This window comes from Nerophis ophidion, linkage group LG11 (assembly GCF_033978795.1).
Source record: "Nerophis ophidion isolate RoL-2023_Sa linkage group LG11, RoL_Noph_v1.0, whole genome shotgun sequence".
Classification (NCBI taxonomy): domain Eukaryota; kingdom Metazoa; phylum Chordata; class Actinopteri; order Syngnathiformes; family Syngnathidae; genus Nerophis; species Nerophis ophidion.
In genome coordinates this window covers 46,733,682-46,749,920 of record NC_084621.1, presented here as the reverse complement: position 1 = coordinate 46,749,920, position 16,239 = coordinate 46,733,682, and the positions used below count along the sequence as shown (strand labels likewise).

Below are 16,239 nucleotides of genomic sequence, written 5' to 3'. Positions count from 1 at the left end.
TTTGTAGATGTTAAATTTGCAGATGATTACTCCAATATATATTTCAAAAAGATTCATTGCTCTTCCTTTTTGCTTTTACCAGTAGCAGTTTAGAAGTCTGGAGTAAAAAAGTGCACAAGTAGGTCAAATGCATTAGTTAATTTCAGGTAGTTAATCAAAGATCCATACAACATCATCTGATATGATTTCATAGTTTAAAGCACTATTTATGTATTTTTTATGATAAATAAGTGCTAAAAATGTTTTTGCTTGCGCGCTTTGCACGCTCACATGAATTATTTGTGCCCCAGGTGGGCCCCAGTACAGTATTAGGTCTAGTGACGCCCCTGGTTTTAACAGTGGCAGACTGGCAGTGCTACAGTATACCACTGTCAAGTGCTCCAAGAGATCCAAAAAACCTGCAGTGAAACCTTTGACTTCAGATTTCAGGCATGTGAGCAAGGGCTGCATGATTATGGCCAAAATATTTTTCATGATTATTTTTCAACAATATTGAAATTACTAGGGATCCACCGAATAATCGGTAATCGAATATATTTGGCCGAATATGGCAAAAAAAGCCACATTCGGCCTTCGGTGGAATGAGTTAAATGCAAGGCCGAATAGTGGCGTGTGACGCAATGACGCAATTTTTTGACGCAGTGACGCGGTGAAGTTGTAACCCGGCGCCTTCGGAAAAATGTCAGCTGTGTGGAGATATTTTAAAGGGACGGCGTGGCGCAGTGGGAGAGTGGCTGTGCGCAACCCGAGGGTCCCTGGTTCAAATCCCACCTAGTACCAACCTCGTCACGTCCGTTGTGTCCTGAGCAAGACACTTCACCCTTGCTCCTGATGGGTGCTGGTTGGCGCCTTGCATGGCAGCTCCCTCCATCAGTGTGTGAATGTGTGTGTGAATGGGTAAATGTGGAAGTAGTGTCAAAGCGCTTTGAGTACCTTGAAGGTAGAAAAGCGCTATACAAGTACAACCCACTTATCATTTATTTATTTAAAGTGTCGGAAAGTGACAAAAGTATTGCAGTTTGCAACGAATGTTCAGCCAAACTGTCTCGAGGAGGTGCCTCGTGGCTGACGTCTTTGAGAGGGCGAACAAGTTTGCGACTGACAGTGCCAAAGCAAATGGAATTACAAAGAAGGTAATGGAGTTTATGGCTGTGGATGATCAACCGTTTGGTGTTGTGGAGGACATTGGCTTTCGGAGACTCATGGGGCACATTGAGCCCCGTTACACGATACCGAGCAGACAGTATTTCGCTGATTGTGTGTGTGCTGTTAACATTATTAGCCTGTTGTGTAGGCTACCTATATACGTGTATGAGGTTACAAGCACACACTTAATTGAGATTTACTTGAGCCTTCTGTTTACATTATTAGTCTATCTACTGTGGCTAAGCAGACTTTTGCCAAAAGGACAATAATTCATTTGTTGTGGGTTTATCCACTTCAATGCACTTTTTTTTTTTTTTTGGAATGCATGTTTTGTTTGAAGGCCTAATATAAATGAAAAACGTTGTGCTTTTTTTGAAAAGCAAAGGCTACTGGAATATTAAAAATATGTCAATATTCAATAAAAAATTACTTTATTTAAAAAACATGTCTAAAAATTTATTTTAGGCTATTTATGCAATATAAAAAAAATGTGAAAAACTGCATTCATTATTCGGTATTCAGTATTCGGCCTTCGGCCAAGCGTTTAAATTTTATTCGGCTTCGGCCACACATTTTCATTTCGGTGCATCCCTAGAAATTACCTGGCTTGGCAACACTAAATTGGCCCCAGTGTGTGAATGTGAGTGTGAATGTTGTCTGTCTATCTGTGTTGGCCCTGCGATGAGGTGGCGACTTGTCCAGGGTGTACACCGCCTTCCGCCCGATTGTAGCTGAGATAGGCACCAGCGCCCCCCGCGGCCCCAAACGGAATAAGCCGTAGGAAATGGATGGATATTGAAATTACAAATATAAATCCTGATTATTTACTGTTAATCAAAAAATATTTTATTGCACTTTTTATTGTAAACAAACTTGGCTTTCTTTTCAAAATGAAACTATAAAAAAAATTCATTAATATTAAAACAAAATTTACAAAAGACAAAGGACTAACAAAAAAATATGCCATTGCAGAGTGCTATCATAACATGCAAACGTGAAAAAATTTGATTACGCACGAAAGTCACATACGAAGGAATACGTTCATTGTACTGCTCATAGTATATATAGGACCTATGTCTTTTGGGCAAATAAAATGGTATTACATCCGGTATTTTGGTATGTTTTTGAGAGGTAGATGGATACGAGGTCCCTCTGTGCAAGGTTTATGTTACAGTCGTCTGTATTTTGGGCACCTCCGCTTTTGTAGCTGTTCGTAGGGGCTTTGTGCCAGTGGTGGGTGGCCCGTTCTGTTAGCAACCAGCTTTACAGCGCTGGCCAACGATGGCAGTTGAGAACAGAAGGGGAGTGTTTTAAATGCTTAACGTGTCTTCGCTACTTGATAATTTGTTTGAATGTGCACACCAACGCAGCTTTGCCATCCAACTTGTTGTGGTGTTTGTTATTGATTAATCTGCGCAAGGGCACTTCCAGGTTTTGGGAAATGAGCAAGAGTGACTAGAGAACAGCAAGGTATCGTGTTCTGGGGTTAAAAGGCGTGCCTGTTGCCACCCAGTGGGTAACTCTGCGGGACAGTAGGGCACCGATGTAATAATGTATTAAATTTCCCTAATATTTTTGGGAGCCTTATTGTAATGTTGTACTGTTGTTTGGTTTGTTTTTTATATTTAGTTTCTATTTTGGCCAGAGAATATACTTTTTTTATGTTGTATGTGTCGACAACAACATGACTAATGACTTATCAACACATCACTAACAATGAGGTGGATTATAGATAATGGTCTTTATTGCAGTGTCCTGTAACACAGTGCATATTGAATGGTGATGAGTCTACTTTGCTTACTCGTGATTTACGGGTAAGCAAAACTCTCAAAAAAGCTAATGGTGTCTCTCAAAATGCTTCAACAGTTGTGAGCATTTTCTTCGGTATGCACCACTTTTTAACAAACACAGGCGGTGTTGCACTGCAAGGCTCTGCCTCACATAACATACTTTTGTTTATCCCAAAATGTATAGCGATATCATTCAAATCGCATTAATATAATCAGTAGTTGTATGAGGAGCCCACAGGCAGAGAATGATAGACATGAGTGGTTGGCAAAAACTACAGCTTCATTATCTGTTGCAAATTTGGATATAAAGTGATTAAGTGTCAAAAAAGGCTGCAGTTTATCACGACTAAGTGAACTTAAATGTAATTGTTTAATCAATACTGTTACCTCTAAAGTTGTGTAGCATTACATTTTGCGGGTGTGAAATTAGATTACTTGTTACTAATTTGCGAGTCCCTACGCCTTGTGACTGTTGACGGCGAGACTTGTGTAGTTGCCAATCATGTACAACATTCTACACTTGCACTGTGTGCTGACTGAATCGAGTGGGGGCGAGCCCTAGCATACAGTAACCATGTGCAAGCTTTTGCGCATGCCTTTCGTAAAGTGAATTGATTTACGTAGGTCAGTGACTCACAGGTACCAAAGTAAGTTAAAAAAATCACGTTTACCATCATTAGAGTCCACTGTCTATCGGTCACCCAGTGGTGGTTGGCTGGTTGTTAGTTGTGAACGTGGCATGCTTGGTTGGAAATGCAACGGAACCTATTTTTTATATGGTAATATCACTGTCATTTCATCGAATCTGCCATAACAATGTATTATTGTGCATACCTAATGTGAGCAACCTTCGAGAAGAAAAAGAGGAAAACTTCTATCGGCACAGAGTGCTGCCACGCAAGCCCCGTAAAAACATTTTCAAAATCAAGACGACATTTCCTGCAATTGGGTATATTGTACAATATATTTTACCTTTATATTTATTCTCACCTACCAACCTCATTTGACTGTGTTTTTGACACGTACAACAGAATTTCAATTTTTTAGGAGATAATTTACTGACATTTGAAACATTTTAATGTAATTTAAAATTCTATAACATACATGCAAAGAACTCAGAATATGTTTAATATTTGACATCGCTATCCTGTAGCCACGCCCTCTTGGGTGATAAACTTCCAGTGTTGTGACCTTGGTTTACACCCGTCACGTCAAAAATATACATTCTCGCTGGCCACTGATACTGTAAATACTAGCAGTATTCGGATTGTAATCATTTACTCATGATTAGCAGAAAATTGGACAGCCGTCAGCGTTGTGGCTTGGAGAGCAAACAGTGGCGAAAGCAAGTAAGCTAGCTAGATGGTTAAATGATAAATGGGTTGTACTTGTATAGCGCTTTTCTACCTTCAAGGTACTCAAAGCGCTTTGACACTACTTCCACATTTACCCATTCACACACCAATGGAGGGAGCTGCCATGCAAGGCGCCAACCAGCACCCATCAGGAGCAAGGGTGAAGTGTCTTGCTCAGGACACAACGGACGTGACGAGGTTGGTACTAGGTGGGATTTGAACCAGGGACCCTCGGGTTGCGCACGGCCACTCTCCCACTGCGCCACGCCGTCCCTAACTAACTAGCAAGCTTTTTTCTGTGCTCATGATCGTCTCCTCATCCTGCAACTCAGTGCGATGTTTAGGCAAGAGGAACAGCAAGTACCTGCGATCGAGGCGAGCGTTCATCAAATTTAGTTTGAGCGTGAAAATTAATATTCGAAAATGCGGATTTCCCGGTTTTCGCGGACATTGAACATGCCTGAGATTTAATATTGTAATTTTTTTGATGTACCATTTAGTTCCTTGTGATGAACCAAAAAACGGTGCGGCCTCTGCTGATACACACCTGGGTTGGCAAGCATAAATGCAGACGGTCTAGGTGCCAATACAAAGAAAAGAGTTAACACTGGAGAAGGTAAGAAAATAAAGAATGTGGTTGATGAAGTAAGAAAAAAGCCACAAGGAAAATAGGAACAAACTATTTCACTGTAGTCTTTATGGAAAGCCAACGTTCCCGTCAAAGTCACATTCACCATGGCCAGATTAATGCTCCTGTTTTATTTGGGCTTTAATCAAGGTCTTGTGAGGTAGCACCGTATCTGTGCAATCTAGTGAGAGTCTGTAAAAGTCTATAGGCTGCTATAGAACAGAGGCTGGATTGTTTTTGGCAAGCTGGGCTCGAAAGGGAAATGCGGTCTTCAGTTCAACTGCTCAGTGTTGCTTATTAATAAAGGAAAATCTAAAATTAGACAACATGAACGCTTGTGAGTGTTTTTTTGTCACGGCTCACTGGTCCGACCAGGTTCATGTTTGAACAAAAACACAATGCAAACAGAGACAACACCCACAAACACCAACTGCTATCTATTGTCGCTACGGTTCTAAATTAAGTTGTTTAGCCTACTCTATGTGCCTGAAAAAAAACCTGTTTTTATTCCATCTTTGTGGATGATCAGCTATTTTCATACAGGTACAAACAGAGACACTCACATATGTGTCCCTAAACTCCAAGGCAAGGGCATGCTGATGTCCATCTGTAAATATATTATATCATAGGGCAGCTGCTTATGTTAAAAAAGAAGGCTGCAGAATCTTTCAAATTCTTTATTTTTCTTATCTAAGAAGACACAGATTTTTTAAATCATGTGACCCTATCAGGATGTTAGAGGTCATTTATAAAGTTGAACAAAAGTTTATTTTACCAACGGCATTTTAATATATGTAATGAAAACATCAACTTCAGGGTGCACATGCACACATGGCTGTGCAAGTTTGTGTCTGTCCAAGACATCGTTAATCTATGTGCGAGTCTGTGTCTTTGACCCATTAAGTGATTTAAATGCTGTTTCCAGATATTTGCAAGATTCTGATGATGGGGTCAGGTCAGACAGAGGAGAACAGGAACTTGATTCAGAGCCACAGGACTTCTACGTAGAAAACATTCTGGGCTAGATAGAGGGCAGAAAACGTACAAAAAAAGGGTAGAGAGACATTTCAAAGGGGGTATTGAGGCAGGGCTCTTTCAGCATCTGAGGCTGCTCTGTAATAAGAAGCCAAGCCATGAATTGAGTAGGGCACGGAGGAAACACCCAAACCTTTTTTTTTGTGTTTTTGGGTGAGTTGAATGGAAGTCAATCACATAGAGCACTGAAATAACGTCAAGTAATTCCAGTGAATTTGCTTCTTGATTCCACTATGTGCATTTACTGTTTATCTTTCTCCCATTAGTATTTAAGAGGTAACAATGACAACAAGATCATCGTCATTTAGATAAGCAACTTGTTTAATTAAAGCAGGAGGATTGCTGGTAGTAAGTGAATAAGTAGAAGTGAAGTCAACGACACAGAGTTGACAGTGGCAGAAGGCTATTAATACTAATCAGTGACACAAAAATGCACATAAGGCAAAAACACAAGAGTGTACGGTATAGCAAGGGTCTGCTAAAAATATATACATATGCAAGTTGATTTGCTTTCATTTATTTCGAACAAGATACAAACTCATGCTAATAGTTATACACTACAAAATGTCTGAAATTAAGTATGAAGAAGCCTAGCTTATTTGATTCTACCACTACCATTATAATTGACACAGTTGATCTCTTTCATTCAAACTGATATGAACACATGTTGACTACGGTTCAGTGTGACCCATGGCATGCATGCACTGATTAGTGTGCAGTGTTTTGGACAAATTGAATGGAGTTCATGTGGGCACACACTCATTACAAACCTCATATAGCCTTTCTAGAGTTTTGGACCCTGCTGTTTCACATTCTCATTTAATAAAGACTGAGCTATTAGTGCATGTTGACTCAACTTTCCCACGTTTGTCTTCAAGACCCTTTACTTAATGGTGTCTCTCATTAAACACAATAAGAAATTAATCTGAAAAAAAGGTTTTAATGTGAATAGTAAAATTATACATCTTCCATTAACACTAACACACAATTGTAGAAACAAATACTATAATTATGACTTATAAAACACCATTAGCTGCAATTAGCAGGGTCCAAGTGTGTTTTACTCATACAGTGAGTGGCACTGCATTGGTTTAGGTCAGGGGTCGGCAACCTTTACCACTCAAAGAGTCATTTTGACCCGTTTTGCAAAATAAAGTAAAATAATGGGAGCCACAAGACTCTAGAAATGTATAATGAAATAACACCATATACAGAGTTTTTTTTTTGCTTTGTGCTATGTATAAACCAGGGGTCTCAGACACGCGGTACGCAATTAAATATGAAGATTAGATGTTAGTGCGGCCAGTGAGTTTTATATGAATGCTCCTTATTAGCATCACGCATATAGTTCATCCTGATTTGTCCGGTAGACTCGCAGGTTACAGAGTGACTATTCCCTCGAAAGTCTGCTGGGTTGAACCCAATCAACATAAATAAGGACGTGCTACGACGCCACTGTCTTTAGTGAACTCCAAAACTTTTACGAACAGCTTGCGAGTCACGTATTGTATGTGGCTTCTGCAGACGCACACATGCGACTGCAAGGAATTCTTGTTCAACAGCCATACAGGTCACACTGAGGGTCCCAGTTTAAACAACTTTAACACTGTTACAAATATGCGCCGCACTCTGAACCCACACAGAACAAGAATGACGAATACATTTCGGTAACATCCGCAATGTAACACAACATAACAAATACCCAGAATCCCATGCAACCCTGGCTATTCCGGGCTCCATTATACACCCCGCTAGCACCAAACCAAAATGGATACATGGATGATACAGCAGAGGATTGGGAGAATGTCATGTGGTCAGATAAAACCAAAATAGAACTTTTTGGTATAAACTCAACTTGTCGTGTTTGGAGAAAGAAGAATACTGAGTTGCATCCCAAGAACACCATACCTACTGTGAAGCATGGGGGTGGAAACATCATGCTTTGGGGCTGTTTTTCTGCTAAGGGGACAGGACGACTGATCCGTGTTAAGGAAAGAATAATTGGGGCCATGATTCGTGAGATTTTGAGCCAAAACCTCCTTCCATCAGTGAGAGCTTTGACTGGTTGACCAAATACTTATTTTGCACCATAATTTACAAATAAATTCTTTAAAATTCCTACAATGTGAATTCCTGGATTTCTTTTCACATTCTGTCTCTCACAGTTGAAGTGTACCTATGATGAAAATTACAGACCTCCGTCATCATTTTAAGTGGGAGAACTTGCACAATTGATGGCTGACTAAATACTTTTTTGCCCCACTGTACATACAACCACACAAGAACGCTTCTTATACATGCAAGGCATGCCACACAGTTTAAAGCAATACAACTGCTTATACGGATGGGGTATGGGTAAAGGGTAAAAATTAAATAAGTGTTCTCTACATATATGACCAAATAATCTTCGCAATTACAATAATTTTAAAGAAGAAAAAAAAGCATTTTTACGGATGTTTGAATGCTCTAAAAAATAAGATTAAATAATGAGAATTTTCTTTTGATCTCTGCATGTTTAGCCTGTGGTATAATATGACTTCATCTGTGTGTGCAGCTGACTCATCTGGCACAGTTGATGCTTACTTGAGAGAGAGAAAGTAAGAGAGCGAGAAAGAGGTGACATTTTTTTCTGTCAACCTTGCACACAATACTTATTTAATGGTACACCGCAGAGGGATAGCAGTGGTTTATATGCAGTGTGCATACATGCATGCTCACACCCACAAAACACATTAAGTTAACTTTACTTTTATAGGCGAATGAAAACACAGGCAAACTTTCTGCCCATTCTGGTTCTTTAAATTGTGTGGTTTAGTTAGTAATAACTAACTCAACCAGTTCATTCTTACAGCTAGTTTAAGTTCAAACTCATTAAGTCATTGGATAAAAACTAAATACACTTCAGCTTTACAAGGGGTTTGTCTAACCTTCTAAATACATGCAAAAAAATATGGAATCATGCAAGAGGGAGGCTAAAACGTCCCAAAGTGGGCCTTTATTTCATGAAACAATATGTCAAACAGTTGCAGCTTAGAAATGATCGTTTCTGGTGAGGGTGTACACACCAGTAATGCACTAAAACATTTTTCACGCAACATGGAATTCCTGGAATGTCATAGATTTCACTCTACTCACGAGAGCCACTGCTTTTCAAGCAAGTAGAGCAACAGCTTCAAGGCTCAACAGCTCATTTTATAACACGAATGTCATGCAGAAACAGGTTTTTCTTTAAAACAGAAATTCTCAATAAAACATTTTTTTAGGAATTAAAAACCTTCATTGCCCCTTACCTTGCTGAGGAGATTGAAAAGATTAATTACTTGTATTTGGTTTGTAATCAGAACAAATGCAGGCCTGTCGATCACTCATAACTAAGAATACACTTTCCATCCCAAGTGCTGTGTCTAGTAAAACAATCCTGAAGATACAGGGGATTTCACACACAACTTAGTGATTACAGGACAATGAAAAAAACATTGATAACTGTAAAAACCCCCTCATATATTAAGGTTCAGAGTAGTACACAAGGGCTACTATGTTTCAGACAAAAGCAAAGTGTAACTGTAGCAGCATGCTTACTCATAAAATAAAGTATATGTAATCTCTGAAATTCAAATGTCAATGGTTAGCTCCAACTGAAATGGAATACTAATCAAGAAATGCAGCTGGGAAGAGAGCATTTATCTGAAAGCTTATGTTCATCTTAATAAAAACTCACTCTCAACTTTGGCATTCTGCTCTGTTAGATGGTTTTCATCCTTACTATTTGAACAAACGGGAGCAAGTTAGTGGCTCTCATCTGGGGTTTATTTTGGTAATCTGTATATATTGTTGCATATTAATAGTAATTTCTTCTCTTAATCAACCTCAAAACATTGACATCATTGAGTATATGTTTTTCCCCACATAACTTTAGTTACATGTGAACAATTGCATCAAATATGAACATATTACAAATACTCTGTTAAAATTCTGAATAGGACTCGTGCAGTCATACATTGTCATGAAAAGAAAAATGTGCTGCTTCAATGGTACAATTGGAAGAGTGCCGTTGTTCTTCTTTTACAACTCTTAACTATAAAAATAAGGTCTGTCTTATATCAAAGTCCGCAGAATCCATAATTCAAATAGTCTATCAGAACACCAGAGCGTCAGTTAAAAATTATGATATAAGCCACTGGCAAATGATTTTTAACCCTGCTGCCCAACATCTACAAGCCTTCCAGTTCATTCCAGCATGGATCTATCTAACTTTGGGGCCTTTCTGTTGGTGTTTCTGTTTGCTTCCCAAGTCTTCATATGGTTTGTCAATTGGTGTTCCCCTTTTCTCCACAACTAAAATTATATATGCTTAATTTCAAGTAAAAAAAATATCACGGTACTTGCGACCAAATGTAACATGGTTATCATTACTATCCTGGTATTGTTGAATGTGTTTAAAAAGTAATTAAACACACACTAAAATATTTTAGCAAAGCATTATCTAAATTAATTGATAAACTACAGATAATAATGTGTTTTGTATGCATGTTAGCATTTAAGCTAGCAAGTGATTAGCGGTGCTAGCTGCTAAACTGGGGATTTCTTAAAAATCCCCAGTATCAGTAGTCTATGAGTCTATAGAATTGCTGTCATCTATTATGGTTTTAAGATATTTTTGGGCTGCACAAGTAAATTTAAGGCCACATATCATCACAAACTGTCCACTCTTACAGAAAACTACAAAAACGACTGACCGAAAATTGTGGGCAAAAATTTTACAAATCAGATTCTACTATGAAAATCGTTAGTCAAAGAAAGTGGTACGGTAAAACACTTTCGTACCATTTTTTGTCTAAAGACAATCAAACTGTATTGCTTGGGGGAATTTGTCTGTTTTGGAACTTTCTTGTTCTATTTGATGCCAGAGAATAGAGAAAAAGTCATCATCAGTATACAATGTGACTGGAGCCTCCAGTTTACTGATGAGCAAACAGAAAATGGTGTCTGTGTCAGAAATCTGTCTGAACACCTATTTGATAAAGATATAAAAAACAAACAGGTGCTCATTAATAGCAAAGCTATAATAGCCAGATCACATAAACAGTACATATATAATGGCTGTTCCGTACTGCCTCCCTGAGGGGTCCATTAAATGCACATGACAAACTCTGTAAATTCTAACAGAGCTGTGTGCTATAGTGACAAGTTGGTATGCGGCAAGTCATACACCACAAAATTCCCAAAAGATTCTGAAATACATTTTGTGGGCTTCACTGTGGGCGTTTACCTAAAAATGTGTGCATTTTTTCTTTTATTACTCAGCTACGTGTAATTATAGTTACCAAAAAAAGAGGTCGAAAAGTTCTATCTACCGTAGACAGACTGATCAAAATTAGCAACTGGAAAATGGCCTCTGGTGTTAGGGTTATTTTTGTAATGTTTTAGACAAAAGTGGCATTGGGCACAATGGTGTAAAATTGAGGTATGTTTATTGTCTGCCCCAAACCTCTTTTTAATGTTCTTCCTTCTTTTGGGGCTGTAAAAAATTACTTGTACTACAAGCACATGATTCAATAGATGACAATGGCAGAATGAACTTAAACATCACTAATATGCATTTTGCAAGTAACCATGAGAGAAAACCCACGCTCGAGTTAGTTACTCCCCAACACCATCACACTGTCTGTCTTGCTCACTTTAGCAGGTTGGGTGATGAATGTATGTGTCTATGTCAACTCCTATTAATAGGGGGTGTACAGCTCAAGTCAATACAGGGGAGGGAGTAGTAGGGCTCTTACTCTCAAGCACAAATACTTGAAGGATTTGTCTGAGAGTCCAGATGAAGAAAAGGCAAAGAAAAGGGTGGGGTTAGTGTGCAGAGAACACAAACAAACTGCAAACAGTACAGTGATGAATTTACTGTCTATATGGTAAAGAAAACAACCAATAAGGAACTTCTCAGCATAGCGGGGTGACTACTGGACCAGTTTTCTGGTGAAAATTAATGAAGCATCTTAATGTATGTCCACTGATAAACCAGTACTGCTCAATTTAAAAACACCTTTGCTTGTGACAGTGAGGCACAGGTGATTCATAACTTCTGACAGTTACGTTGCTAGGGCACCAGCTTAATGACGCAGACAAGCAGATTTTGGGATTCCTACCTCTTGAATTGGTAGCAAGGTCAGCCACTTTCTGAAAAGCGTCCAAGAAGGCAGCCAAGGCGACCACTGTGGCCCTGAAAGAGAAAAAACTACTTAAGTTACAAAAACACAACAAATATAAATAAATGGTAGCAGAAGCAGTGCTTCCAACCCACCTCAGGTTGGATGGGATATACTGAAGAACAGTAATTAACTTCATGAACATAAACAACGCATTACTGTTACAAACAGGTGCCTCAGTGAATGCCTGAATGTGCCCTGCATTGTTGTAATTGTAAAAGTCTTAGCCAGGCACTGTTCCACTGAGGAAAGGTGTTCAAGCAAAGTTGACCAGGCTGACAGATAAACAATTAACCCTAGCTAAACAAAAAAGGAGCCCTTGGGCAGGCAAAATTCATACAGAGCCACTATTTGTTCTCTTGTTAAGTATATACAGTGCAAACAGTCTGAGGTGAAGCGACACGGGAGACCGAAGTATGTCAATCTATTCACTGCGAACAACATTGGTTTAAAATTGAAAATTTGCTGTAATATTATCAGACAACACTTGAAGGCTGCCAAAATGACTAATCCTTTGGTGTCTGGCAACATTGCCTTAGTGTCAGGCCTGCTGACTGGTTAGCACACATTAATACCATCCGACACAACACACCTCTCATCAATGAGATCAGATGTGTGGGGTAAAATCCATCAATCAAAATGTATTTATATAGCCCTTAATAATAAGTGTCTCAAAGAGCTGGACAAGCCACGACGACATCATCGGCTCAGATACTACATCAGGGCAAGAACAAAATCAGTCCAATGGGCAAATGAGAAACTTCGGAGGGGACCGCAGACGTGGGAAACCCGCCCCTGGGCGACCGGTGCAATGGATGTCGAGTGGATCTAGTTAAAAATGTGAGAAAGCCTCTTTTGTTGGTGCCCTTATGTGCACGTGCACTTTTTACTGATACCTAGTCTCAAAAGAGACAACACTAAAGCAGTCACACATGCCACACGGAGACACGCAACACATTTTCCAAGGCACTTATGAAAGTGTGATTGTTCTGAAGGGGAGTACATTCATTTTAAAGGCCTACTGAAATGAGATTTTCTTATTTAAACGAGGATAGCAGGTCCATTCTATGCGTCATACTTGATCATTTCGCAATATTGCCATATTTTTGCTGAAAGGATTTAGTAGAGAACATCGACGATAAAGTTCGCAACTTTTGGTCGCTAATAGAAAAGCCCTGCCTTTACCGGAAGTCGCAGACGATGACGTCACCCGTTGAGGGCTCCTCACATCCTCACATTGTTTTTAATGGGAGCCTCCAGCAGCAAGAGCTATTTGGACCGAGAAAACGACAATTTCCCCACTAATTTGAGCGAGGATGAAAAATTTGTGTTTGAGGATATTGATAGCGATGGACTAGAAAAAAAGAAAGAAAAAAAATCAAGTTAAAAAAAATGTGATTGCATTGGGATGGATTCAGATGTTTTTGGACACATTTACTTGGATAATTCTGGGAAATCCCTTATCTTTCTATTGTGTTGCTAGTGTTTTAGTGAGTTTAATAGTACCTGATAGTCGGAAGGGTGTGTTCACAGGTGTCTTGAGGCCAGTGTCTGATGTAAGTCGACGTAAGCTGTATGGACAGCACAACCTCAGCTGATCACCGGTAAGTGGCGACTTTTTACCACAATTTTCTCACTGAAAACTGCTGGTTGATATTTGGTCGGGATCCATGTTCGCTTGACCGCTCTGATCCATAGGAAAGCTTCACCTCCGGGAATTTTAAACAAGGAATCACCGTGTGTTTGTGTGGCTAAAGGCTAAAGCTTCCCACCTCCATCTTTCTACTTTGACTTCTTCAATATTAATTAAACAAATTGCAAAAGTTTCAGCAACACAGATGTCCAAAATACTGTGCAATTATGCGGTTAAAGCAGACGACTTTTAGCTGTGTGTGTGCGCAGCGCTAATTTTTCCTTACAGTCCGTGACGTTTTCAACAAGAAACTCCCAGGAAATTTAAAATTGCAATTTAGTAAACTAAAAAGGCCCTATTGGCATGTGTTGCAATGTTAATATTTCATCATTGATATATAAACTATCAGACTGTGTGGTCGGTAGTAGTGGGTTTCAGTAGGCCTTTAACGTTTCTAAGTACAACAATATAACCCCTTTTCCATTAAAGGGGTTATATTATGTTTTTTCTAAATTCAAAATTCTTCCTTGTGGTCTACATAACATGTAATGGTAGTAATTTAGTCAAAATGGTGCATTGATTTGGTTTTACAGACGTCTTCAAGCTGACCGTCTTTTAAGGATGCGCCGTGGTGTAGGTCTTACGTATTTAAGTGCCTCTTTGACTGTGTCTTCTCACCGCCATATTTGTTGTAGTTTAACACTTTCATAGCGAGTCTACTGACAGATTTATGTCCGAACTATACGGATGTATGTGCAAGTATGACCAACGCTGCCCCACAACAAAAGTATAGAGAAAAAGAAGCAGCTTATTCAGCGAAATACAATGGCGGACTCACACTAAGCAATGTGGGTAAAACTTTATTATATATGGCGATTTAAACTCCCATTATTTGTTTTCAATGTCTAAGCTACCTCGCTCCAACATATCTCTCTGACCTCTTTCAGCATTACTGCCCACCCCCGATCCCTAATATCAGCCGATCAGCTGCTGTTGTGTCCCTGACACAAGGCTGAAGCTTAGAGGTGACAGAGCTTTCGCCGCTGTTGCTCCCAGGTTCTGGAACGACTTACCTATGAGTGTTAGACAGGCCTCCTCTCTTCCTGTTTTTAAATCACTCTTGAAAACACACTTTTATTCCATGGCCTTTAACATTCTTTGATCTCCATCCCGCTATGGCATCCCATTATAGACCTGCTGTGAACCTGTTTCTATGTTTTATTTATTTATTTTTTATCGTGCTCTGTTTGTGTTGTGTTTGCTCGTTTTCCTTGTGTTATCTTTTAACCTGCCTATTGTACAGCACTTTGGCTATCCCAGTGGTAAATTTTAAATGTGGTTTATAAATAAAGTTGATTTGATTTGATTTGATATCTGCAGACGAATTAGGACAGAAAACGTCACAGGACAAAGCAAATTCCAAACGGCTCGTTTGGCGGAAGTAGGAATGAAGGCGAGATTATTTGATAAATATCTCTAAAATCCCTCAATGGTTTGATTTCAACATTTTGGGACATTTAGGGATCCTATATACCCCTAAGCAGACACCATCAGGTGAGAAACATTGGTTAGGCATAATAAGACCCCTTTAACACTGAAGTCTTAACAATTGCTGGGCACAAACTTGCTGGGGATGACTTGCAGTCAGAGTGAATCAATATCTCAACACAACAGATTACATTTTTTCAGGGTTCCCTGTAAAGTTTTATTTCAAAAGACATCTTTAAACATGACTCAAGAATGACTAACAGCTGCTTAAACACATTATATTTCGAAGGGGCTGCCAACAAGCGTGACATATCAAAACTGATTAATTCATACACAATCCAGTTCCATAATTTAGTTGGAGGGAAATATGATTCCAGATTTTAGCATTCCATCTATGAAGAAAGTGTTTCCTCATCACAGATAGCCTGTATAGAGTATTAAATAATTAATAGAGTGTTAGGGCAGAGGTGACTAATCCAAGATTAAAACATATATACTGACAATTTCAAATGCTACTAGTCACAACATTAACTCAGAGATGTCTATAGGCATTGGCAGACGGTTGCCAAATTTGTTCGGTTTTCCATTTAGGGATTTCATGATATGAAAATTTATCACGGTTATTGTGACCAAAATGATCACGGTTATCATTAATATGGCGGTATTTTTTAAAATGTGTTCAAACAGTATTTACTGTATACTCAAATCTTTTAACGACTGGTAAGTCTAATTAAAAACAAAAAAACATTCAAAATGATATACTTTGTAGAATAAAACATATTATAAATAAATGTTACATGTACCTGAAGTAGAAAATAAATGTGCATATGAAAGCAACATAGGCATTATTAACAAAGCAATATGGCAGAAACTGAAAAACATAAATAAATAAAAAAATACATGTAAAAATGTGAAAGATGGCCATGAGATGTAACTGCACTGTTTGTCCTCGTATACA

At 38.9% G+C, this 16,239-nt stretch overlaps 1 protein-coding gene across 6 annotated transcripts in view; it reads right to left on the bottom strand.

Moving 5' to 3' along the window:
* Positions 1–16,239, bottom strand: part of LOC133562200 (protein MTSS 1-like) — a 91,716-nt gene that overhangs the window by 50,440 nt on the left and 25,037 nt on the right. For all 6 annotated transcript variants that reach the window (XM_061916160.1, XM_061916161.1, XM_061916163.1 and 3 more), the window contains exon 3: positions 12,101–12,174. In XM_061916160.1, coding sequence (XP_061772144.1) covers positions 12,101–12,174 — 74 coding nt within the window. The remainder of the gene's footprint in view (positions 1–12,100; positions 12,175–16,239) is intronic.